At 49.0% G+C, this 27,953-nt stretch overlaps 1 protein-coding gene and 1 pseudogene across 1 annotated transcript in view; one reads left to right on the top strand and one right to left on the bottom strand.

The window, feature by feature from the left end:
- Nucleotides 1-27,373, top strand: part of CHRNA2 (cholinergic receptor nicotinic alpha 2 subunit) — a 137,864-nt gene extending 110,491 nt beyond the window's left edge. The window contains exons 6-7 of the mRNA XM_040348143.1: nt 4,079-5,117; nt 26,995-27,373. Coding sequence (XP_040204077.1) covers nt 4,079-5,117; nt 26,995-27,120 — 1,165 coding nt within the window. The 3' untranslated portion in view covers nt 27,121-27,373. The remainder of the gene's footprint in view (nt 1-4,078; nt 5,118-26,994) is intronic.
- On the bottom strand, nt 21,188-21,318 carry LOC120938701 (annotated as a pseudogene).
- Nucleotides 27,374-27,953: the final 580 nt, after the last annotated feature.

Raw genomic sequence — 27,953 nt, 5'->3', positions numbered from 1 at the left:
GCGAATTGAGAAGTGGGGGTGGGGCCCTTTACAAAAAAATAAGAAATAAAGGGGGGTAGCCATCCGGGCCCTGGGGACCTCTGGGCCCTTTAATAAAAAGAAATAAAAAATATAAAAAAAATATATGTTTATTTTATTTTTCAAAGGGGGGTTGCCATCTGGGCCCAGAGGTCCCCAGGGCCCTTTAATAAAAAGAAACCACTGAGCCATCCAGGGCCCTGGGGACCTCTGAACCTCGAAAAAAAAAATTGGCCCTTTAATAAAAAATCTAAATAAAAATATATTAAAAAATATATATTTTTTTTTATAAAAAAAAACTGGGGGGTTGCCACCTGGCCCCTGGGGACCTCCGAACCTCTAAAAAAAAAAAAAAAAAAAAAAAAAATTGGCCCTTTAATAAATAAAAATATATTAAAAAAAATATAGTTTTTTTATAAAAAATAAATAAAAAAAAGGGGGGTTTCCATCTGGGGCCCTGGGGACCTCTAAATTTTTTTTTTAAAGGGCCCCTTACAGGTGTACTGCCCGTACCCCCCTGATGGCGGCCCTGTCTGGCAGTCAAATGTATCTAAATCTGTTGGTCCATCTAACCCTAACCTCCCCCTAAAGTGACAATGCTATTGCCCAAAGGTGTCCCGTTGCTCTTCCATCCAGAGTGGAGACACCCCATACCTGGCCATACATCATACCCTTTTCTTGTTCAATTTCCTTCAACTATGCAGTGCAAGTGATATCATACAAATTGAAAGTGTTTGGGTTTGACCTCATATTATATGGTTTTGGTAAATCTAAAGGAAAATATACAATAAAATGGTATAATGTATGGCCAGCCTGAGACAGGAAGTGTGTTAAATTACCAGGTAAAAATAAAATATAAACGCAAAAAATAAAAATAAAAAGGAAAATGAATGCAGCCGCTACACCTAATAAACCAGGTGGGAAAAGAATGAATTCAGCACAGGGTTTCTCTAGGTGCTGCATGCAGATCATAGCATAGAGCCATGAATAGGTTGGGCAGTGTCATACTACAGGGCAATTTTGGTGGATACAAAAACACCCAAACGTCATACCCATCTAGGCAAGCAATAAGGAAGTGGGACCAAGCTCCTTATGGAACAGGTACTTGCTTCCCCAAAAAAATGCGTTAATGGGAGGGCCCAAAATATGCAATCTTCAAAAGGAGAGTGAAGGTCCACTTTAAGACCTCTTTCACAGTAGTTGCCACCCACTGAAAACCTACTATCAGCCAGAGGGCAATGTTTTCATGGCCTTGATGCTTTGCTTCAAATTTAACGCAGCAATGTTGATGTCAGGTCACCTGAGGCCAGGTGACCATGTGTCCCAGATTGCTCGGGACAGTCCCGCATTTTGCAGGTCTGTCCCGGGCACCTTTATTCCAGGACAATACAGTGTCTGGAAATGGAACTGGCACAGCCACCCCTTGGGCCAATCTGATGCACCCAAAAATGCCACCACATCACCGCTTTACTCACTGACAGTACTTGTCCTGGCCGGGAATGCCTGGAGAAGCACAATCCCCGCCCCCCTGCTTGTGTTTGGAGAAATCATAAATCCCACCTCTTGTTTCCAATCACTGTGCTGTGATTCGTTACAGCACAAGCTGATTTTTGGGAAGGGGGGTATCCCTGAATGACAGTTTGGAAATGTGGTCAACCTACCTGACAGATGCACACCGTTGGGGTCAGCATCGCTAAGGTAGTAGACCCTACGGCTGACTGCTGCGGATGAAACTCTGGGAGGTTCTGGAAGGCAGGTCCACTTGAGCACCAACACGGATCCTACAGGGAGCCAGAGCATAATATTTCCCAGGGCGCTGAGTCTAAGAGCCAGCAGGTGTTCACCAGAGCCTCTAGTGGTGAGGATGGACTGCGCTGCAACTGGCTCTAGGTTGTGGCCCCCAGGGTCTCCCAGTTCACACTCACAGTAGGCTACAGGAGGATAGAGAGGGAGCAGCAGCCCATGACAACAAGGGATCATAAGGGGATAAGCCAAAGGTCGGGGACGACTAGCAGACAGGAATAAACAGAGAACACCCCAAAGGTCAGGGTCACAAGCAGGCAAGGATAGTCGAGAACACGCCAAAGGTCAGAGTCACAAGCAGGCAGTGATAGTCGAGAACACGCCAAAGGTCAGGGTCACAAGCAGGCAGTGATAGTCGAGAACACGCCAAAGGTCAGGGTCACAAGCAGGCAGTGATAGTCGAGAACACGCCAAAGGTCAGGGTCATAAGCAGGCAGGGATGGTCGAGAACACGCCAAAGGTCAGGGTCACAAGCAGGCAGGGATAGTCGAGAACACGCCAAAGGTCAGGGTCACAAGCAGGCAGGGATGGTCGAGAACACGCCAAAGGTCGGGGACGACTAGCAGACAGGAATAAACAGAGAACACCCCAAAGGTCAGGGTCACAAGCAGGCAAGGATAGTCGAGAACACGCCAAAGGTCAGAGTCACAAGCAGGCAGTGATAGTCAAGAACACGCCAAAGGTCAGGGTCACAAGCAGGCAGGGATAATCAAGAACACGCCAAGATCAGTAACAGAGACAAGCGTAGAGCACACAGCAAACAGTAAACCAAACACACAATATTGCTTGGCAAGGCAGGCTTGGAGGACACAGTGTTAAATAGTGGTTCCTGTTGAGGCCAGGGTGGAGCCACACTGGGGGAAGATTACTTAACCATGTAGGTGTGAGAGAGCAAGCCCTAAGGCTGATACACAGACCAGGAAAGAGACAGACAGGTCATGAAAGTATTACGGCAAGGTCATGACAGTTGAGTTGACAGGTGGGACTATCTATCAAATTCATCCGTTCAAGTCAATGGGGCTATGTCATGGCACATTGGACCTGAAAATGGCTACTTAGTTTTAGATTTTTATGTTGTTTTTTAGAACTTTTCGGGTAACGCATTTACCAATTAAAGGTTTCATGCCTATATTATTTTTTTCTATATTGTCTAGTTCAGTGGTTCTCAACCGTGCTAGTGCCGTGACCCCTTGATAAATTTTCCAAAGTTGTGGGGACCCCTAACAGCAAAATAATTTTCATAGCGTGGGTTGTCGGCACCCAAGGCAGGCCAAGTAATTTGCACCCCTAACTCACGGGCATTTAGCGCTCCCTGGGCCCTTTCCACTCGTACAGTATTAAAACCCCTTATGGTACATTTTAGGCTGTACCACTCTTTCTCTTTGTTCTCCTTTCTTTCCCTTTTATCTCTCTATATTCTAATTTCTTTTCTTTTTTTTTCTCCCCATCCTATTCTGTCTCTCCCTTTTTTCTTTGTTCCTCCCCCTATTGTTCTCTCCTTTCCATGTATTCTCTATTTGTATTCCTTCTCTTACTCCTTGGTGGAGGGAATGAGATGAGCAGCAGTGCTTTTGGGGGTGGGATCAGTGGCAATGCTGGTGAGGGGTGGGATTAGTGGCAGTGCTGGTGAGGGGTGGGATTAGTGGCAGTGCTGGTGAGGGGTGGGATCAGTGGCAGTGCTGGTGAGGGGTGGGATCAGTGGCAGTGCTGGTGAGGGGTGGGATCAGTGGCAGTGCTGGTGAGGGGTGGGATCAGTGACAGTGCTGGCAGGGAGTTGGGATCAGTGGTAGTGCTGGTGAGGGGTGGGAGCAGTGGCAGTGCTGGTGAGGGGTGGGATCAGTGGCAGTGCTGGTGAGGGATGGGATCAGTGACAGTGCTGGCAGGGAGTTGGAATCAGTGGCAGTGCTGGTGGGTGGTGGAATCAGTGGCAGTGCTGGGGGAGTTCTGATCAGACAACTTAGATGCTCTTGATCAAGGTCATCTCACTGTGTTACTCACTGTGTTTCTGGCTCGGTCGCAAAAAGGCTAGTAGAGTGGTGCGGGCTTCAGGAACAGCCTAGGATTCGATGACCCCTGGTAAATCGCCATTCGACCCCCAGGTTGAGAACCACTGGTCTAGTTGTTATAGTATAAATAAGGGCAAAACTTTTTTTACCCCATATCCAAAAAGTTTTGCCTTTAGTTCTACTAATGAATTGTGAAATGTCTGCGCTACATTTTTGTTTGAACAACTTTACAACTCTATTCTCTTCTGCAGCGCCGATGGAGAGTTCGCCATCACCCACATGACCAAAGCGCACCTGTTCCACACAGGGAAGGTTCAGTGGACCCCACCGGCCATCTACAAAAGCTCCTGCAGTATCGACGTGACCTTCTTCCCCTTCGACCAACAGAGTTGCAAGATGAAGTTTGGCTCTTGGACGTACGACAAAGCCAACATTGACTTGGAGAGCATGGAGCGCAACGTGGACCTGAAGGACTACTGGGAGAGTGGCGAGTGGGCGATTGTCAATGCCGTTGGGACGTACAACTCTAAGAAATACGATTGCTGCACGGAAATTTACCCCGATATCACATACTACTTCATCATTCGGAGGTTGCCCTTGTTCTACACTATTAATCTAATCATCCCGTGCCTCTTGATATCTTGCCTTACCGTCCTTGTCTTCTACTTACCATCGGATTGTGGTGAGAAGATCACGTTGTGTATCTCAGTGCTCTTATCTCTAACTGTGTTCCTTCTACTGATTACTGAGATCATCCCATCCACGTCGTTGGTCATCCCGTTGATTGGGGAGTACCTCCTGTTCACCATGATCTTTGTCACGCTTTCTATAGTCATCACTGTCTTTGTGTTGAACGTCCACCATCGGTCTCCAAGTACTCACAAGATGCCTCTTTGGGTTCGTTCGGTTTTTCTGGTGCACATACCAAGATGGCTTTTCATGAAGAGACCGCCGGCTCCAGTGGGGGAAATTATCAGTCAGTACGACACACCAGAGCTTAAACTCAGTACTTCTAAGTATTGGATGGAGACAGATGTGGACGAAAAGTGGGGGGAGCCAGAAGTGGAGTTGCAGCCATGCCACGTCCATCACGTGTCAACCCACAACCATAACCTTCAGTATCGATATGACTATAACCACCCAGTGCCTGGGGGACAATGCCAGACCCCTCGTCAGAACAAAGCGGAGAACACCGAATCCAATTTCTTGCTCTCCCCAAGTATATTAAAAGCTTTAGAGGGTGTTCACTATATAGCGGATCACCTGAGGGCTGAAGATGCTGACTTTTCCGTAAGTATGACATGGCTGAATAGAAAATGCAAAATGTGTGGCCAAAATTAAATCGCTTAACCACTTCAGCCCTGGAGGATTTGGCTGCCCAATGACCGGGCCACTTTTTGTGCTGTGTCGCTTTAACTGACAATTGCGCGGTCGTGTGACGTGGCTCCCAAACAAAATTGACTTCCCTTTTTCCCCACAAATAGAGCTTTCTTTTGGTGGTATTTGATCACCTCTGCGGTTTTTATTTTTTGCGCTATAAACAAAAATAGAGCGACAATTTAGAAAAAAAAAAAGCAAGATTTTTTATTTTTTGCTATAATAAATATCCCCAAAATATACATAAAAAAAACAAAATTTTTTTCCTCAGTTTAGGCCGATACATATTCTTCTACATATTTTTGGTAAAAAAAATCACAATAAGCATTTATTTATTGGTTTGCGCAAAAGTTATAGCGTCTACAAAATAGCGGATAGATTTATGGCATTTTTATTAATATTTTATTTTTTTAATAGTAATGGCGTCGATCAGCGATTTTTATCGTGACTGTGGCGGACACATCGATGCTATAAAAATCCACTGATTACTGATTTACTGTGTAAATGACAAGGGGTTAACCACTAGGGGGCGCTGAAGGGGTTAAGTGTGTCCTAGGGAGTGATTCTATCTGTGTGGGGGCTGGGCTTACTGTGACACAACACAGATCGCTACTCCCGATTACAGGGAGCAGACTATCAGAGTGTCTTGTTACTAGGCAGAACATGGAGATGCTGCGTTAACACTGGCATCTCCCCGTTCTTCAGCTTCGTGACACGATCGCGGGAACGATCGGGTGCGGAATGGTGAGGAGCAGTGGCGGTGTGTCCATAAAAGGCGCATGGGCGCCGCTCCCTCTATCCTTTCACCTGTCTATCACCATAGATAGATTCATGCATTGCCTTTTCAGGCGCCGGGCACCTGAATTACAGCGGCGGGGGATTTTTTTGGAAGCACCTGATTAGAGCTATAGGCGCCCAAAAAGGTGAACAGCGGGCGCCATGCTGCGCGCTCGCAGGTTCACTTAGCTTTATGTTAGGAAAGCGAATATTCATTTGCTTTCCTAACACTGAACCGCCTCTCAGCCAATCAGGTGCCCGGGTCTGTTATGCTATGACTAAGCACTAGTTTCAGTGCGAAACGCGTCCGAGTTGGGTTTTATTTTACTTTGCTGTGACTTGTAGTGCTGTCCTCCTTTTAATAAAGGCTACAATTTGTTAAGAGTGCGGCTTTCCAGAGACAATTTGTGTTCCTGCTTTGCCCGGGTCTGTTACCCGTTGGCTGCAACGACAGGCGCTGTGATTTGACGCCTATTAGGCATCCAATCATAGCAGAGGGCGGTAGGAGAAGACGAGAGAGGAGCCTGGAGGCACCACTGCCCCACTGAGACAGGGTAAGTGCCACGCAGGGGATGTCCACTGGCACAGTAGCGGCAATTGATGGGCACACTGGCGGCAATTGATGGGCACACTGGCAGCAATTGATGGGCACACTGGCAGCAATTGATGGGCACACTAGCAGCAATTGATGAGCACAATAATGGCAATTGATGGGCACACTGGCAGCAATTGATGGGCACATTGTCAGAAATTGATGGGCACACTGGCAGCAATTGATGGGCACAGTAGCAGCAATTGATGAGCACGCTTGCAGAAATTGATGGCACAGTGGCTGCGTTTGATGGGCACAGTGGCTGCATTTGGGCACAGTGGCTGCGTTTGATGGGCACAGTGGCTGCGTTTGATGGGCACAGTGGTGGCAATTGATGGGCCCAGTAGCAGCAATTGATGAGCACAATAGCGGCAATTGATGGGCACACTGGCAGCAATTGATGGGCACAGTGTCAGAAATTGATGGGCACACTGGCAGCAATTGATGGGCACAGTAGCAGCAATTGATGAGCACACTTGCAGAAATTGATGGGCACATTGACGGCAATTGATGGCACAGTTGCTGCGTTTGATGGGCACAGTGGCAGCGTTTGGGCACAGTGGCTGCGTTTGATGGGCACAGTGGCTGCTTTTGATGGGCACAGTGGTGGCGTTTGATGGGCACAGTGGCTGCAATTGTTTATTTTTTGGCAATTGATGGGCACAGTAGCTGTGCTTGAGCCACTTGCAAATTGAGGCACATTGACGCATTGACAGGTAATGCTGCGTTTGATGGGCACACTTGCAGAAATTGAGGGCACATTGACGGCAATTGATGGCACAGTTGCTGCGTTTTATGGGCACAGTGGCTGCATTTGGGCACAGTGGCTGCGTTTGATGGCACAGTGGCTGCGTTTGATGGGCACAGTGGTGGCAATTGATGGGCACAGTGGCTGCATTTGGGCACAGTGGCTGCGTTTGATGGGCACAGTGGCTGCGTTTGATGGGCACAGTAGCTGCGTTTGATGGGCACAGTGGCTGCAATTGTTTTTTTTTTTGTTTTTTTTCACTTTGTTTGTGCCCCCAACAAAAATATGAGCACCAGCCGCCACTGGTGAGGAGGTAGGAGGCATGGGCTGCCGGAGAGGCGAGCACAACAGCTCTTTTATTGAAGGGAACTTCCATCTTTTTATTGCAGTTGACATGGTCTTCTGACAAGGTCACCAATAACCAAAATGACATTCTTGCTGGTGCTGGATAGAAGATAGTAATACTATATTTTATCATTGAGATTGTTTAAAGTAAAAGAGAAACATAGTGGCTGCTGTTGTGGACTTCCTTCTGAAAATGCTGTTTTCCTGGCTGTTATTCTAACCCTTTGGCTTAATTATTTCTGACTCACTGGCACCTGGAAATTCAAAGCAAAGTCATTAGTCCCTATTGGCATACCTGCTCCGAAATGAAACAGTTAACAAGACAGCCAGGAAACCAGCATTTCCAGAAGGAAAAGGTTAGCAATGGAAGCCACCGTGTTTCTTTCATGGCAGGTTACCTTTAAAGGTCGGTTATGAAATTCCAATCCCAGAACAGGTATTTTCTTATACGGTATCAATCAGGAGCTATCGCCCCCATCCTACATCTTTGCCGCCCTGTAATTAGTCTCCCTGGGTCCTCAGCGGGCACACAGCTGTCTCGGGTACATCTGTCAGATTGCTTGCTGCTTCCGGCCTAATCATTGCACCTAGAGAAAGTTTTGCATAATTACCAGAAACATCATGCCGCCATCGAACGCAGAACGTGAACTCGCAAACCCTAAATTGCTGGTGACTTAACCCTTATGCTGCCAGCCTAGCCCTGTCCACAGGCGAAAACCAAGTTCCAGGCAAACAGCCTAATGTACAGACCAAATACAAATACAATTGCTGCTCCACCTGCCATACAGCCCTACACAGCTCTGCCATACAACCCTACTCAGCTCTGCCATACAGCCCTACACAGCTGTGCCATACAGCCCTGCACAGCCCTACCATACAGCCCTAAACAGCTCTGCCATACAGCCCTACACAGCTCTGCCGTACAGCCCTACACAGCTCTGCCGTACAGCCCTACACAGCTCTGCCGTACAGCCCTACACAGCTCTGCCATACAGCCCTACACAGCTCTGCCATACAGCCCTACACAGCCCTGCCATACAGCCCTACACAGCTCTGCCATACAGCCCTACACAGCCCTACCATACAGCCCTACACAGCCCTACCATACAGCCCTACACAGCCCTACCATACAGCCCTACACAGCTCTGCCGTACAGCCCTACACAGCCCTGCCGTACAGCCCTACACAGCTCTGCCGTACAGCCCTACACAGCTCTGCCGTACAGCCCTGCACAGCTCTGCCGTACAGCCCTGCACAGCTCTGCCGTACAGCCCTGCACAGCTCTGCCGTACAGCCCTGCACAGCTCTGCCGTACAGCCCTGCACAGCTCTGCCGTACAGCCCTGCACAGCTCTGCCGTACAGCCCTGCACAGCTCTGCCATACAGCCCTACACAGCTCTGCCATACAGCCCTACACAGCTCTGCCATACAGCCCTACACAGCTCTGCCATACAGCCCTACACAGCTCTGCCATACAGCTCTGCCACACAGCCCTGCACAGCTCTGCCATACAGCCCTACACAGCTATGCCATACAGCCCTACACAGCTCTGCCATACAGCTCTGCCACACAGCCCTGCACAGCTCTGCCATACAGCCCTACGCAGCTCTGCCATACAGCCCCACACAACTCTGCCATACAGCCCTACACAGCTCTGCCATACAGCCCCACACAGCTCTGTCATACAGCCCTACACAGCTCTGCCATACAGCCCGACACAGCTCTGCCATACAGCCCTATACAGCTCTGCCATACAGCCCTACACAGCTCTGCTATACAGCCCTACACAGCTCTGTCATACAGCCCTACACAGCTCTGCTATACAGCCCTACACAGCTCTGCCATACAGCCCTATACAGCTCTGCCATACAGCCCTACACAACTCTGCTATACAGCCCTACACAGCTCTGCCATACAGCCCCACACAGCTCTGTCATACAGCCCCACACAGCTCTGCCATACAGCCCTACACAGCTCTGCCATACAGCCCTACACAGCTCTGCCATACAGCCCTACACTGCTCTGCCATACAGCCCTACACAGCTCTGCCGTACAGCCCTACACAGCTCTGCCGTACAGCCCTACACAGCTCTGCCATACAGCCCCACACAGCTCTGCCATACAGCCCCACACAGCTCTGCCATACAGCCCTACACAGCTCTGCCATACAGCCCTACACAGCTCTGCCATACAGCCCTACACAGCTCTGCCATACAGCCCTGCACAGCTCTGCCATACAGCCCTACACAGCTCTGCCATACAGCCCCGCACAGCTCTGCCATACAGCCCTGCCTTACAGCCCTACACAGCTCTGCCATACAGCCCTGCCATACAGCCCTACACAGCTCTGCCATACAGCCCTACACAGCCCTGCCATACAGCCCTACACAGCCCTGCCATACAGCCCTGCCTTACAGCCCTACACAGCTCTGCCATACAGCCCTGCCATACAGCCCTATACAGCTCTGCCATACAGCCCTACATAGCCCTGCCATACAGCCCTACACAGCCCTGCCATACAGCCCTGCCTTACAGCCCTACACAGCCCTGCCATACAGCCCTGCCATACAGCCCTACACAGCCCTGCCATACAGCTCTGTCATACAGCCCTACACAGCTCTGCCATACAGCCCTACACAGCTCTGCCATACAGCCCCACACAGCTCTGCCATACAGCCCTACACAGCTCTGCCATACAGCCCTACACAGCTCTGCCATACAGCCCTACACAGCTCTGCCATACAGCCCTACACAGCTCTGCCATACAGCCCTACGCAGCTCTGCCATACAGCCCTACACAGCTCTGCCATACAGCCCTACTCAGCTCTGCCACAAGGGCCTGATCTTTCTCTGCTACAATCTCCTTTTTAATCCCCCCCCCATGTTGGATGACAACGGCCATTACATTTCATCCTTAAAGTTTTCAGTAGGGTTAAGGTCAGGTACTGATAAGTGGTGTCACTAGGGTTGAGTGGCGGTTGGTGCTCCAATTTTTTTTATGGGGGGGCAAACAGACTGAAAAAAAAAAAAACATAATTTGCAGTTTCACTGTACCCATCAAACGCAGCCGCTGTGCCATCAAATGCAACCACTGTACCCATCAAACGCAACCACTGTACCCATCAAACGTAGCCGATGAGCCATCAAATGCAGCCACTGTGGCAATCAAACGCAGCCGCTGTGCCATCAAACGCAGCTACTGTAACTCTCAATTGCCACCAGTGTGCCCCATCAATTGCCGCCAGTGTGCCCCATCATTTGCCGCCAGTGTGCCCCATCATTTGCCGCCAGCTGGCACATCATGTGCCGCCAGAGTGCCCATCAATTGCACCTAGTTTGCCCCATCAATTGCTGCCAGCGTGCCCATCAATTGCTGCCAGTGTGCCCATCAATTGCTGCCAGTGTGCCCATCAATTGCCGCTACTGTGCCCCATCAAATGCCGCTACTGTGCCCCATCAAATGCTGCCAGTGTGCATCCCCCGCCCGGCACTTACCTGTCTGGGCGCTGTCCTCCACGCTCCGAGTCCTAGATGTGTTCTCCCATCCTCTGCTATAAATGGATGCCTGATAGACGTCCAATCACAGCGCCTGTCACTTGAGCCAATCAGGTGACAGGTAACCAGACCCGAGCACCTGATTGGCTGAGAGGCGGGTCAGTGTTAGGAAAGTGATTTATTCGCTTCCCTAACACAACACTGAGTAAACAGCAAACTCACAGCATTGCGCCCGCTGTTTACCAAAAAAAAAAACGCTGCTGTAATACAGGCTCCCGGCGCCCGACAAGGGGTCGGACACCTGAATAGGGGGTGGCAGCAGCAACCATAGATTGATTCATGCAATGCATGAATCTATATATGGTTATGGAGGGGTGACAGGAGAGAGGGGGTGGCGCTCCTGTGCCCATTATTGGCGCACCACCACTGTCTTTCACCCTTAAGTTTGGAAGGGTACAAAATGGCCAGTGGCATTCCAGCATGATGGCAACCCCAACAGGCAAATGCAGAGACCCCAGGCACAGGCAGATGTCTTTCTAAAACAGCCCTCAGACATATGAATGCGTAAAAACTAGCCAGTGGCACAACAGATTGTTTGCAATGCCAACAGGCCTAAAAGCAGAGAGATTTGCCACATGGATATGTCTTTCTAAATGAATGAGAGCTTTAGCCCTTTAGGCTTCTTACTTATGGGAGAGTGAAAGTTTACTTGTGATATCTCAAATTGAAGGCAACATTTGTATGAATGCGAGTTAGGGACTTTAGATTGTAAGCTCCTTGAGGGCAGGGACTGATGTGACCTCTGTACCCTCCCCGCACCTCTGTACCCTCCTCATACCTCTGTACCCTCCCCGCACCTCTGTACCCTCCCCGCACCTCTGTACCCTCCCCGCACCTCTGTACCCTCCCCGCACCTCTGTACTCTCCTCATACCTCTGTACCCTCCTCATACCTCTATATGAGCCCACCTATGGTATGACATGCACCTGGTCTGGCCAATCACCGGCCGTTTAATGCGGGCGTCACTGCGTCAGTCGCTCCCTCCCCCTGGCCAAGTACCACGCTACAGGCCGCCGTGCCGGGGGCTAAATTTATGAGGGAGCTGGAAGGCGGCCGCGCCGCCCCCTGCAAAGTCTTGGCCTAGGCCAAGATATATCCCTGCACCAATGTAAGGGTCATTCTTCCCACTGATCACCAATGTAAGGAGCATTCTTCCCACTGATCACCAATGTAAGGAGCATTCTTCCCACTGATCACCAATGTAAGGAACATTCTTCCCACTGATCACCAATGTAAGGAGCATTCTTCCACTGATCACCAATGTAAGGAACATTCTTCTCACTGATCACCAATGTAAAGAGCATTCTTCTCACTGATCACCAATGTAAGGAACATTCTTCTCACTGATCACCAATGTAAGGAACATTCTTCTCACTGATCACCAATGTAAGGAGCATTTTCCACTGATCACCAATGTAAGGGACATTCTTCTCACTGATCACCAATGTAAGGAGCATTCTTCCCACTGATCACCAAGGATACCCTTCCATCAGCCCCACCCCCATCCAGCACCCCGACAAGGGGTCGGACACCTGAATGGGGGTGGCAGCAGCAACCATAGATTGATTCATGCAATGCATGAATCTATCTATGGTTATGGAGGGGTGACAGGAGAGAGGGGGTGGCGCTCCTGTGCCCATTATTGGCGCACCACCACTGTCTTTCACCCTTAAGTTTGGAAGGGTACAAAATGGCCAGTGGCATTCCAGCATGATGGCAACCCCAACAGGCAAATGCAGAGACCCCAGGCACAGGCAGATGTCTTTCTAAAACAGCCCTCAGAGATATGAATGCGTAAAAACTAGCCAGTGGCACAACAGATTGTTTGCAATGCCAACAGGCCTAAAAGCAGAGAGCTTTGCCACATGGATATGTCTTTCTAAATTAATGAGAGCTTTAGCCCTTTAGGCTTCTTACTTATGGGAGAGTGAAAGTTTACTTGTGATATCTCAAATTGAAGGCAACATTTGTATGAATGCGAGTTAGGGACTTTAGATTGTAAGCTCCTTGAGGGCAGGGACTGATGTGACCTCTGTACCCTCCCCGCACCTCTGTACCCTCCTCATACCTCTGTACCCTCCCCGCACCTCTGTACCCTCCCCACACCTCTGTACCCTCCCCACCTCTGTACCCCCCTCATACCTCTGTACCCTCCTCATCTCTATATGAGCCCGCCTCTGGTATGACATGCACCTGTCTGGCTAATCACGGCCGTTTAATGCGGGCGTCACTGCGTCAGTCGCTCCCTTCCCCTGGCCAAGTACCACGCTACAGGCCGCCGTGCCGGGGGCTAATTTATGAGGGAGCTGGAAGGCGGCCCGCGCCGCCCCCCGCAAAGTCTCGGCCTAGGCCAAGATACATCCCTGCACCAATGTAAGGAACATTCTTCCCACTGATCACCAATGTAAGGAGCATTCTTCCCACTGATCACCAATGTAAGGAGCATTCTTCCCACTGATCACCAAGGTAAGGGACATTCTTCTCACTGATCACCAATGTAAGGAACATTCTTCCCACTGATCACCAATGTAAGGAACATTCTTCTCACTGATCACCAATGTAAAGAGCATTCTTCTCACTGATCACCAATGTAAGGAACATTCTTCTCACTGATCACCAATGTAAGGAACATTCTTCTCACTGATCACCAATGTAAGGAGCATTCTTCCCACTGATCACCAATGTAAGGGACATTCTTCTCACTGATCACCAATGTAAGGAGCATTCTTCCCACTGATCACCAAGGATACCCTTCCATCAGCCCCCCCCCATCCAGCACCCCGACAAGGGTCGGACACCTGAATAGGGGGTGGCAGCAGCAACCATAGATAGATTCATACAATGCATAAATCTATCTATGGTGATAGATATTGGCGCACCACCACTGTCTTCCACCCTTAAGTTTGGAAGGGTACAAAATGGCCAGTGGCATTCCAGCATGATGGCAACCCCAACAGGCAAATGCAGAGACCCCAGGCACAGGCAGATGTCTTTCTAAAACAGCCCTCAGACATATGAAATGCGTAAAAACTAGCCAGTGGCACAACAGATTGTTTTGCAATGCCAACAGGCCTAAAAGCAGAAGAGATTTGCCACATGGATATGTCTTTCTAAATGAATGAGAGCTTTAGCCCTTTAGGCTTCTTACTTATGGGAGAGTGAAAGTTTACTTGTGATATCTCAAATTGAAGGCAACATTTGTATGAATGCGAGTTAGGGACTTTAGATTGTAAGCTCCTTGAGGGCAGGGACTGATGTGACCTCTGTACCCTCCCCGCACCTCTGTACTCTCCCCGCACCTCTGTACCCTCCTCATACCTCTGTACCCTCCCCACACCTCTGTACCCTCCCCGCACCTCTGTACCCCCCTCATACCTCTGTACCCTCCTCATACCTCTATATGAGCCCGCCTCTGGTATGACATGCACCTGGTCTGGCTAATCACCGGCCGTTTAATGCGGGCGTCACTGCGTCAGTCGCTCCCTCCCCCTGGCCAAGTACCACGCTACAGGCCGCCGTGCCGGGGGCTAAATTTATGAGGGAGCTGGAAGGCGGCCGCGCCGCCCCCGCAAAGTCTCGGCTAGGCCAAGATACATCCCTGCACCAATGTAAGGAACATTCTTCCACTGATCACCAATGTAAGGAGCATTCTTCCCACTGATCACCAATGTAAGGGACATTCTTCTCACTGATCACCAATGTAAGGAACATTCTTCCCACTGATCACCAATGTAAGGAACATTCTTCTCACTGATCACCAATGTAAAGAGCATTCTTCTCACTGATCACCAATGTAAGGAACATTCTTCTCACTGATCACCAATGTAAGGAACATTCTTCTCACTGATCACCAATGTAAGGAGCATTCTTCCCACTGATCACCAATGTAAGGGACATTCTTCTCACTGATCACCAATGTAAGGAGCATTCTTCCCACTGATCACCAATGTAAGGGACATTCTTCCCACTGATCACCAATGTAAGGGACATTCTTCCCACTGATCACCAATGTAAGGAACATTCTTCCCACTGATCACCAATGTAAGGGACATTCTTCCACTGATCACCAATGTAAGGGACATTCTTCTCACTGATCACCAATGTAAGGGACATTCTTCCCACTGATCACCATGTAAGGGACATTCTTCCCACTGATCACCAATGTAAGGAACATTCTTCCCACTGATCACCAATGTAAGGGACATTCTTCTCACTGATCACCAATGTAAGGAACATTCTTCCCACAGATCACCAATGTAAGGGACATTCTTCCCACTGATCACCAATGTAAGGGACATTCTTCTCACTGATCACCAATGTAAGGGACATTCTTCCCACTGATCACCAATGTAAGGAACATTCTTCCCAGGATCACCAATGTAAGGAACATTCTTCTCACTGATCACCAATGTAAGGAACATTCTTCCCACTGATCACCAATGTAAGGAGCATTCTTCCCACTGATCACCAATGTAAGGGACATTCTTCCCACTGATCACCAATGTAAGGGACATTCTTCTCACTGATCACCAATGTAAGGAACATTCTTCCCACTGATCAATGTAAGGGACATTCTTCCCACTGATCACCAATGTAAGGGACATTCTTCCCAATTTTGTTTATTAAAAGTCTTGCAAACAAAAAGCATAAAATCACTATAAGATATACTAAAATACACATATTTACATAAATGAAAATAAATATAGCAAATCTGCTCTCAAACAAAAGACTTTACAGCAAAACAAAAATCATGTAATCACCAGGAAAATAAATCTTAATACAAACTCACACCACTACACCAGACAAACCTGCAAGGTCAAGAAAAACCCGCACCCAATATGCATGCAGCCCTTCTAAGAAACGTCCAACACCATGCATCCACCTATTTCTACCTCAATTACCCGCCGGCACGTTACCATATCGGTTTTCAAAAGTACCGCAACTCCGCTGCAAGAGACCAAAAGGAGGGACCGCATCTCCACTCCCTTTTTGCCAGATGGACATCGGCCAAAGTATGGAGCCAGGTCTCTTGCAAAAATAAAATCTCAGCATCAAACTCACTGAGCAAAAATAAGGCCATATCACGAGCTCTTGCAGATTTAATGCTGGCGACATTAATGGTCGCCACCTTTATCGGAGGGGGAACTGCCATCAGGATGATTGGGGTAGTCGTTTTTGACCTTCACCACACTCTCATCACCAGAAACCGCTCTCTTCAAACTACGTGACTCCCCCTCATCCATAGATGAAAAAGAGGAAGACAAGGACATCTCATCACCCGACAACACAGAAAAGGGGTTACCAAGGGGAACCCCTCTTGGATCCGACTCTGAGGAAGAGACGACCGGTTTTCTTGTCTTTCTCTTCATTTTTTCCTCCTCCTAATCTTCTCCCACCCTCTCATCCGAATCCCCATCAACGGAATGTGAGACATGGGGTATGGATACCCTTCCATCAGCCCCACCCCCATCCAGCACCCCACATTCCCCTGACCACGCTGCGCTGCCGAGGGGCAGGGACTGGAGGCTGAGTGGGAAGATACGCTAAACCTGCCCCCCCAGCAGCCTCCGCCAGTCTGGAGGATCTACGAATAGATGGATTAGGGACAAGAGGGACAGATTTAGGGACCACATCTCTAGGGGGGACAGAAACAGATGTCACAGACACGAAGGGACAGACTCAGGGACCACATCACTAGGGGGAACAGAAACAGGTGTCACAGACACAGGAGGGACAACAACAGTTTCAGTGGCCTCGTCCTCCTTATCCAGCCTCTGCAGCTCAGCCTCCAACCCTGGCAGGTTATGTAATGCCTCCGGGCATTGACTGTAGGGGTGACCAAGTTTTTGGCACAAATTGCCGAATGTCAGTACAGTCTTTAGCCAAATGGCCGAGCTCCTGGCACAAAGAGCATTTCTTGCGGGTGCAGGTGGAGGCAAAGTGGCCCTTGTCACCACATTTAATTGCACACCTTAGCTGACCCTGGTAAAAAATGGTCAGCCTGTCCCTCCCCAGAAAGGCTGAACAGGGCAGATGTTGAACAACATTTCCCAGCACCCCCAATTTTAGTGACACTGTCCAGGCCCCTGTCCATATCCCATGCTGATCAAGGACCTTCCTCAGTGGAGCGAGGACCTCACCATATCGGCGTAACCATACTACCAAATCAGCCTCTGGGATGGATTCGTTACGCACGAGGATCGTCACTGATTTTATTAGAGGCTGCCTGGAAACCACCTTTGGCATCCAACCATTCCACTGCGGAAGGTCCCTGCGCCCCCTAAAACGTTCCCAAAATAAATCCAGACCCTCAGGTTTTACAAAGGATAAATCAAACTCCCAACGGGACAAATCAAAGCAAAAATGTCTGCGACTTTGAACCCCATTTCCAGGATCAACTCTGCCACCCTCCCCCTTACTGGTGGGGTCCCCTCCCCCTCCCACTTCAACTGGACCACGTTTCTCCGCTTATACCCACCAACCATCCCCCCACTAAACCCCCCAAATTGTGACCACCAACATTTGCACCATTCCCCCCACCCTCCTTGGTGCGACCCCCCAAAACTGACGCGTAGGTCCCAGCAGATAAACCATTGGTTTGTTTTGAACCATCTGACACATTTGCAGCAGATATCGATTGCACAGATTTGGTCTGAACAATCGGTGAGTCTTTCCTCTGCTGAGCAGGGGAGGAATGTCATTTTTATTTTTCCCAGCAGTATTAACCCCTTCACCACCCACCACATCCATTGTTTTATCATTACTGTCATTCTTAATACTTGCTGGAATATTCACAGTTCCTGCAGTCTTCCCAGCAGTGTCAGTTCCCACTGCTGTGCTTGTAGAAGCTTCAGCTGGTCGGTTCTCTTCTGTCAGGACAGGGTTGTCATCAGGGGATAGTGCAGGCTGGTCTGACACTGCAACAGGTGAAACCTCCATTGCTTCTTCCACTGCACATGGTGCAATATGCTGATCCCCTCCCCCACCACAGGGAGGCTCAGGTGAGGCAATCTCATTGCTGGTAACAGGCATACCTTGTACAGAGGAACTACAGGTCCCAGCAGAAACTCCAGGCAGCGCTTTGCACAAGGCCTTCCCTTTCTGCTCCTCAGTCAGGACACCGTCCACCACAGCAGGTTGGGCAGACATGTTGGAAGGCAGTGAGGTGTGCTGAGATTTCTCCACCTGTACTGGCTTTGCTTCAGGGACTTCTGTATTAGCAGGCTTGTTTGCTTTCAGGGGTGACTCCATCTCCTGGATACATTTCAGGGTGCCATGCTCACTCTCAACCCCCTGGCTGGTTGCCGTCGGCGATTCCAAGCCCTGACATGGAGGGAGAGGTGCAGAGGCAGATGGACCCGGGTCATCCATTATCTGAGGCTGGTCCCTGGAACTTGCTGTCTGGCTGGCAAATCTCCTCTTATTATTAAACTTTTCTCCACTTTTATCTTTCAGCTTTTCCAATAATAAAGATTGTTCCTTTACCTTTTCCTCCAATTCCTGCAACTCAGGCTTCATGGCCAAACGATTTTTACTCCAGGCCTGGAAATACTTGATTTTGAAGGATTTGTGTTCAGCCTTCAAAATTTTAAGTTTTTCTTCAGCTCTTCCAATCGCCCTAAAACGATCAATGCTCTTCTGACTGAAGACATTTGCATCCACAGCAGGGCCTGGACCTACAGACAGATCCTCCACCTCCTCCTCACTAGGCCCCGTATCATCAGGGGGATCCGTCCCGGGGCCTCCCCCAGGATCAGGCATTATTCCTGGGCCAAGCTAGCAGGCAAGGCCCAGGCTTGAAAAGGGTTGGTTCTCTCAGAGAGCTCCTAGGGTGTGTCCTCCTCCTTCTTCCCACTGATCACCAATGTAAGGAACATTCTTCTCACTGATCACCAATGTAAGGAGCATTCTTCTCACTGATCACCAATGTAAGGGACATTCTTCCCACTGATCACCAATGTAAGGAACATTCTTCCCACTGATCACCAATGTAAGGAACATTCTTCCCACTGATCACCAATGTAAGGAACATTCTTCTCACTGATCACCAATGTAAGGGACATTCTTCTCACTGATCACCAATGTAAGGAACATTCTTCCCACTGATCACCAATGTAAGGAGCATTCTTCCCACTGATCACCAATGTAAGGGCCATTCTTCCCACTGATCACCAATGTAAGGGACATTCTTCCCACTGATCACCAATGTAAGGAACATTCTTCCCACTGATCACCAATGTAAGGGCCATTCTTCCCACTGATCACCAATGTAAGAGACATTCTTCCCACTGATCACCAATGTAAGGGACATTCTTCCCACTGATCACCAATGTAAGGAACATTCTTCCCACTGATCACCAATGTAAGGAACATTCTTCCCACTGATCACCAATGTAAGGAACATTCTTCTCACTGATCACCAATGTAAGGAACATTCTTCCCACTGATCACCAATGTAAGGAGCATTCTTCCCACTGATCACCAATGTAAGGGACATTCTTCCCACTGATCACCAATATAAGGAACATTCTTCCCACTGATCACCAAGGTAAGGGGCATTCTTCCCATTCTTCAGGTCATATGCCATGACCTGAATAAATGACATACATAGTGAGGATATCATGTCGCTCCTTGCTGTGAAACGAGCCAACCAAAATCCTTGGATGCTCATGCAGCTGTGATGCCAACAATCCAGTCTGGTGACTCGGGTTTCTTACACTTGCTTTTACAATAAATTAAATCGATTCTTTCCCAGAACCCGAACCTGCCACTCTCAGGCAATGGCAGCTCCCCCAGGGATAGAAATGGTCCTGGGTCTGGAGGGTCTCCAGGATCAGTTGGCCTGTGACAGATGCCTACATTGCCTATATGGTTAAAGTGGTAGGGACGAGTCCCATTGAAAAAAACCATAAAGTCCAAGTTTTTTCTATGAAAAGCCTGTGGCGTGCAAACACAACCCAAAAACTCCACACCCGGTGCAGGGAAAAAATGTGCACACACATAAAGAGTGACATCACAAAAAAACTGCGACGGGTGCAAACGTCAGTGGTCCTCCGAAAAGGACCCGTCTCTGATCCCCCGGGGCGTTAGGCTCCTGGCAGGAAAAGAGGTAAACTGTGGTCCCCAAGCAGCCGAAGCCACAAGGACCCATCTGGTCCAAGCCAGCCGAAAGCCACAAGGACCCAACATCCTCAGAGGGACTGCCGAAAACAGAACCCTCCTCGGTGAGGCTCCCCCGAAGGGAGACCCCATGAGAGCCGTGTGAACCTAACCAGAAGGCCGAGTCCACCAACTCCAAGACTTTCAGAGACCGGGCCCGAGGACCAGCACCCTACTCGCCACACATAAAGTGCAAGCACCACACAAAAAAGTGACAAACAAAACAACACACGGGGAGAAAATAATAAAAGAAGTGGGGAAAAGAAGATGGAAAGGTTGAGGAAAGTGACCAATGTGAAATACATTGGCCGGCCCTCCGGCCAGGGATAAAATTCCACCACTGGTCCTAGCCAAAAGGCCCGGCCCAAGCGGCCAGGTGTGAAAAGTGTGTTGTGGAGATCAGTGACCTGAAGGTGCCACACGATGAGTGCCCCTCAACACTCGTGCAATGTATGGCACCCCTGGGACTGCCACTCAGGGGCACAATCTCCACGGGCTTTTCAACGGTCCCTAGCCCCCGGTCCGGACCGGGCAGCACCCTTCCCAGCCAGGAAGGTGGAGAAGAGGTTGGGGAGAGCCTACTGACGCAGACTCCACCCCACAACCCCTAACTCTCCCACCTAATCACATTCTGGAAGTACTACCCGCTCCTTCCCGGTTAAAGGAGAAGCAAGGGGTTCCCTCCAGAACAACTGACTGGGGCAGATACCACCAAATCCAGGCCAACGGCCAGGGACCCGGCCTCTTGGCTTCAACCTCATGCCTCTCTGTCCAAATCAGAAGGCTTCCACCTCCACACCAACAGGCTTAGCGTCCGCCGACTGCCATCCCTTTCCCCCTGCCACAGGGTACCGGGGACAGTCAGCTTAGCACCACCTATTGGCAACTGATAAGAACAGATACTACACTTGATCTTAGCCAAAAGGCCGAGAAGCGGGAAGAATGTCCCTTACATTGGTGATCAGTGGGAAGAATGTCCCTTACATTGGTGATCAGTGAGAAGAATGTTCCTTACATTGGTGATCAGTGGGAAGAATGTCCCTTACATTGGTGATCAGTGAGAAGAATGTTCCTTACATTGGTGATCTGTGTCCCCAATGCAGCTTTGTCTCCCCAATGCAGCTCGGTCTCCCCAATGCAGCTCTGTGTCCCCTATGCAGCTCGTTCTCCCCAATGCAGCTCGGTCTCCCCAATGCAGCTCGGTCTCCCCAATGCAGCTCGGTCTCCTCAATGCAGCTCGGTCTCCCCAATGCAGCTCTGTGTCCCCAATGCAGCTTTGTCTCCCCAATGCAGCTCTGTGTCCCCAATGCAGCTCTGTGTCCCCAATGCAGCTCTGTGTCCCCAATGCAGCTCGGTCTCCCCAATGCAGCTCGGTCTCCCCAATGCAGCTCCGTGTCCCCAATGCAGCTTTGTCTCCCCAACGCAGCTGCTCTAGTGGATATCCAGCTTAATTGGTAAAGACGTAGAGCAGTGATGGCGAACCTTGGCACCCCAGATGTTTTGGAACTACATTTCCCATGATGCTCATGAACTCTGCAGTGTCGTTAAGCATCATGGGAAATGAAGTCCAAAACATCTAGGGTGCCAAGGTTCGCCATCACTGACGTAGAGCTTTTGCCATGGACAGCCCTGTCCATTGCCCAGGACACCCAAGCCCCAGAGGAGGATAAACCATAAGAGAATTACACATCCGTTTAAAGGGTTACCCCTCCCCAGTTTGACACTGCAGCAGACTATAAGGACCCAATTGGGCTAAAGTGGCCCCAGTACATCAGTACAGGCATAATGGTAAGAATTCTACCTACTTATCACCATAAGGGGTTTTGCCCATGGAGAATGTACACGATGAGATAGGCCACCCCAAGCAACCAAGCTCACACAGAGGAAGGTGAGAGGTGAGTGATGAACCTCCAGTGTGCTTTATAGGATATATAAATATCATTCCAGCAGAAAGGCGCACAATTGATTTTATTGTACTGTTCTCATCAGTTTAAAAGCTGCTATAAAGAGGATTTCATTGAAAACTTGGCCTTAAGTCACATTTTTTGTGCCGGGGGGATGATTCATGTGCACTTACCCTCAATTGAATATGTGCTTATTTATTGCTTCTAAATCTCACCCGATAGAAGTGGTTCTGCTCCCATGAGCATCTCACAGACGCAGGTATAGAATACCGTAGGGACATATTCCTATCAGCAGAGAATATCCGAGGCTTCTTAGAATTCTCAGCATCATTAACCTAACTTGGACTTTATGCATGGGGACACAGAGGCTGCATTGGGGAGACAGAGCTGCATTGGGGACACAGGGCTGCAATAGGGACACAAGGCTGCATTGGGGACACATGGCTGCATTGGGGACACAAGGCTGCATTGGGGAGACCGAGCTGCATTGGGGAGACAAAGCTGCATTGGGGAGATAAAGCTGCATTGGGGACACAGAGCTGCATTGGGGACACGGAGCTGCATTGGGGACACGGAGCTGCATTGGGGAGACATGGCTGCATTGGGGAGACAAAGCTGCATTGGGGACACAGAGCTGCATTGGGGAGACAAAGCTGCATTGGGGACACAGAGCTGCATTGGGGAGACAAAGCTGCATTGGGGAGACAAAGCTGCATTGGGGGCCACAGAGCTGCATTGGGGACACAGGGCTGCATTGGGGACACATGGCTGCATTGGGGAGACAGAGCTGCATTGGGGAGACAGAGCTGCATTGGGGACACAGGGCTGCATTGGGGAGACATAGCTGCATTGGGGACACAGAGCTGCATTGGGGAGACATAGCTGCATTGGGGACACATGGCTGCATTGGGGACACGTGGCTGCATTGGGGACACAGAGCTGCATTGGGGACACAGAGCTGCATTGGGAGACAAAGCTGCATTGGGGACACAGAGCTGCATTGGGGAGACAAAGCTGCATTGGGAGATAAAGCTGCATTGGGGAGACAGAGCTGCATTGGGGACACAGGGCTGCATTGGGGAGACAAAGCTGCATTGGGGAGACAGAGCTGCATTGGGGAGACAGAGCTGCATTGGGGACACAGGGCTGCAATAGGGACACAGGGCTGCATTGGGGACACATGGCTGCATTGGGGACACATGGCTGCATTGGGGAGACAGAGCTGCATTGGGGACACAGGGCTGCATTGGGGACACAGAGCTGCACTGGCGAACCCAGGCTGCACTGGCGGACACAGGCTGCAATAGCAACACATAGTTGCATTGGGGACACAGGCTGAATTGGGAACACATGGCTATGCTGGCGGACACGTGGCTGCACTGGCGGGACACGTGGCTGCACTGGCGGACATGTGGCTGCACTGGCAGACACATAGCTGCATTGAGGACACAAGGGTGGCGAGTAACCCTTGAGGCCTGGCTAGTAGCTCAGGACTTGAAATTTTGAGCCCTGCAAAAGAGCATTGCTTTCCAAAAAAGATTAGCAATATGGCAACTTCACCTTTGTTCATGATGGCCACAGAAACAATCTAGACTAGGGGTCTCCAAACTGTGGCCCGTGGGCCACATCTGGACAATTATACGTTTTTTAAATTGGCCCATAGCTAGGATCTGTGGCAGGGCCGTCTTTAAGGCAGGGCAAAAGGGGAAGCTGCCCTGGGCCCTGTCATTGTTGTGGGACCCAAAGCAGCTGCTTCATACTTGCCAACTATCCCAGTTGAAATTCCCTTGTTCCTTGACAGTTTTAGTCCTGTGCTGTATCCTGATATCTCAGTGCGAAGTGCTGCACGAATGCTGCCCAGCTATTGTTTGTGTACAGGATAACTCACCTGCAGACCGAGGGCCAGATTCACATAGGTTAGCGGATCTTTAGATCTGATTTAAGATCCGCCGCCGCAAGTTTTTTGAGGCAAGTGGTTAATTCACAAAGCACTAACCTCAAAACTTGCGGCGGCGTATCGTAAATTCCCCGGCGGAATTCAAATTCCGTGGCTAGGGGGCGTGTAGTATTTAAATCAGGCGCGTTCCCGCGCCGATATAACAGCGCATGCGCCGTCCGCAAATTTACCCAGCGTGCATTGCGCTAAATGACGTCGCAAGGACGTCATTGGTTTTGACGTGAACGGAAATGGCGTCCAGCCCCATTCACGGACGAGTTACGCAAACGACATAACATTTTTAAGTCGCGACGCGGGAACGACGGCCATACTTAACATTGGCTGCGCCTCATAGACCCAGGGGTAACTATCCGCTGGAAAAAGCCGAACGCAAACGACGTAAAAAAAAAGCGCGGGGCAGTCGTTCGTTTCTGAATCGGCGTATCTCCTCATTTGCATATTCGACGCGTAAATAAACCGAAACGCCACCTAGCGGCCGGCCTGGAATTGCAGCCTAAGATCCGACGGTGTAACACAGTTACACCTGTCGGATCTTAGGGAGATCTATGCGGAACCTGATTCTATGAATCAGCCGCATAGATACGAACTCAGAGATACGACGGCGTACCAGGAGATACGCCGTCGTATCTCTTTGTGAATCTGGCCCCCTGTGTTTACATGTAAATAACCAGCATTCATATGTAAATAGCGGCGGCCGGCGGTATTCATATGTAAATATAATTGGCATTTATATGTATATCATGCCCCCTTCAGTGAGGAAATGATGTGCTGTAACCTCTAGCAACTAATCAGTGAGCCGTAATGTGTGCTGTAACCTCTAGCCACCAGTCAGTAAGCAGTAATGATGTGTTGTAACCGCTGGCAACCAATCGAAATTGCTGCCTGATCTGATACAGTAAACTGATTTTAAGTCTAGCTGATATTTATTGCATGTCTCAGAGCAGGTGGAGAGTGAAATTGCATGGGGGGGGGGGGGGGGGGGGGGGGGGGTGTCAAGAAATGTTTTGTCCTGGTCTGTGGCTTATCTTCAACGTGCATACAGCATAAGAATAGCAGAAATCAGGGAAATACTACTGTATGGCCACTAGATGGAGCTAACAATCATACTAAATAAGTATTTATATCAACAACCCTCTCTAGTGGTCATAATGTGGTAGTTTCCTGATTCAAGCTATTCTTATGGATGGAAAACAGCTGACCTAGGGAAAAATAGCCTAGTAACATTCGATTTTGCTGGCATTTTTTATAAATACACCCCGAGGTGTCTTAATTAGACATATCTAAATGGTTCCTTTCTTGGAACAAGCATGAGAACCTAACTAACTACATGACCGTTCCAAGCCAGTGACTTGTACTAGGGAGTCAGACCAAGTCCATGACGACAAGCCTCAGAACCTTCACCTTCAAAATGAATACATTTATCCCTTTCACGCCGAGCGAACGCATATATGCGTCCTCGGCTTTTCGGGGTTATACCGGGATGGTGCCCACAGCTGCAGGCATCATCCCGATACCGCTGTTTAGAGCGGGTGATTGGCTTTCCAGACATAACAACCAATGCGGCTAAAGACCGCTCGGTTGTTATGCCGGAGGAGCGGGAGGGGACATCCCCCCCTCCTCCCGCCGCCTCTCGCCGCTCTGACCGGGCCTCCCGTCCCACCGGGAGACCCGATCCTCCGTCTGGCGCCTTCTGTGTCCAGGCGCAGACTGAAACTAAGCCGTAAACGGCTTTGATTCAGTCTCCGCAATGGAAACTCGGAAGCGACGTCATGACGCCACTTCCGGGTTTCTCGGCTGCCAATGGCGCCGGATTTAAAAAAGTGCACAGTATTCAGAATCACCGTTTTCGGCGATCTGAATACTTTGAAGTGCAAAGGAGGGATTGGAGGTCTTTTAGACCCCCGTTCCCTCCATAAAGAGTACCTGTCACCACCTATTACTGTCACAAGGGATGTTTACATTCCTTGTGACAGCAATAAAAGTGATCAAAATGTAAAAAAGACTTTTTGATATTATAAAAATAAATAAAATAAATAAGAATAAATAAATAAAAATGTAAAGTGCCCCCCCTCCCCGCGAGCTTGCACAAAAAAGAAAACGCATACAGAAGTCGCGCCCGCATATGAAAACGGTGTTCAAATCACACATGTGAGGTATCGCCGTGATCGTTGGAGCGAGAGCAATAATTCTAGCCCTAGACCTCCTCTGTAACTCCAATCTGGTAACCGTAAAAAAAGTTTAAAGCGTCGCCTATGGAGAATTTTAGGTACTGTAGTTTGTCGCCATTCCACGAGTGCGTGCAAATATAAAGCATGACATGTTTGGTATCTATTTACTCGGCGCCACATCATATTTCACATTATGCAAAAAAATTGGACTAACTTTACTTTTTCATTTTTTTAAAATTCATGAAAAATTATTTTTCCGAAAAAGTTGCGTTTGAAACACCGCCGCACAAATACCATGAGACATAAAATATTGCAACAATCGCCATTTTATTCACTAGATTCTCTGCTAAAAAATATATATATAATGTTTGGGGGTTCTAAGTAATTTTCTAGCAAAAAATATGGATTTTAACTTGTAAACACCAAATGTCATAAATAGGCTTAGGCATGAAAGGGATATACAAGTGCCCAAACTGATGCTGTGACATGTTCCCTTTAAGTTTATGCAAATTTAAAAAATTGGATCTATTTTTTAAAAGATTCCTTTTCATTTACATTTATCTCTTTTTCTTTTTTTTTTCCTAGGTAAAAGAAGACTGGAAGTACGTGGCAATGGTCATAGACCGAATATTCCTGTGGATGTTCATCATCGTCTGTTTGTTAGGAACAGTGGGATTATTTCTGCCCCCCTTCTTGGCTGGGATGATCTAGGATTTTATCACAATGGCTCCGGCCCATCTTCTAGTGGAGATTCGCTCGTTTCTCCCGCCTGTAGCAAGAGCTGATGTCGGGGAGGACAATGCAGCTCACATCTCGGGCTCAGCGGCTTTGAAAAGCATGCACCACTGACTCCGCCCCCGAGGAACTATGGGATGGTCATCCCCCCCTAAGGCAATTTTGCTCATGAATAAAAAAAATGAATGAGATTAGTTAAGCTGGCTCCTCCATTTTTCTAATTGCTTTGTGAGGTTTTAGCCTTAATGGAAAAAAAATTAGGAGCATATCGGGGTATTGGGGGGGGGGGGGGGGGGATTGTGGGGCTGATGTGCCTTGGCTTTACCTACAACATTACTGTCAGTGTGAGATCTGGTAGCCAGAATGTTTGTGTCCTGACGGTTTTAGAGCAAGGAATCTTTTTGCAACTTAGTAAAGAATATTAAACTTAATATCTGGCCTCAAAATGTCTTTAGCAGTGTTGACTGATGGAGTGAATGTTTAATAGTCCTGTCTGTCCTCATCATATCGGTACTGAACTGGTACAGGGATTAATTATCTCCAATCATCTGGATGTGGAAATATTCCATACCGATACCTGTCCATGACCATAATGAGCAACGACATTTACAAACATTATTTTAGTGGTACACAACACTCCCTAGTGGTACACAACACTCCCTAGTGGTAAACAACTCTCCCAAGGGGCAAACAACTCCCCCTTGTGGTACACAACTCTCCATAGTGGTACACAACTCCCTCTATTGGTATACAACTCTTCCTAGTGGTATACAACTCTCCCTAGTGGTACACAACTCCCCCTAGTGGTA

This window comes from Rana temporaria, chromosome 4 (genome assembly GCF_905171775.1).
Source record: "Rana temporaria chromosome 4, aRanTem1.1, whole genome shotgun sequence".
NCBI lineage: Eukaryota > Metazoa > Chordata > Amphibia > Anura > Ranidae > Rana > Rana temporaria.
This window is presented reverse-complemented; position numbering and strand designations above follow the sequence as displayed.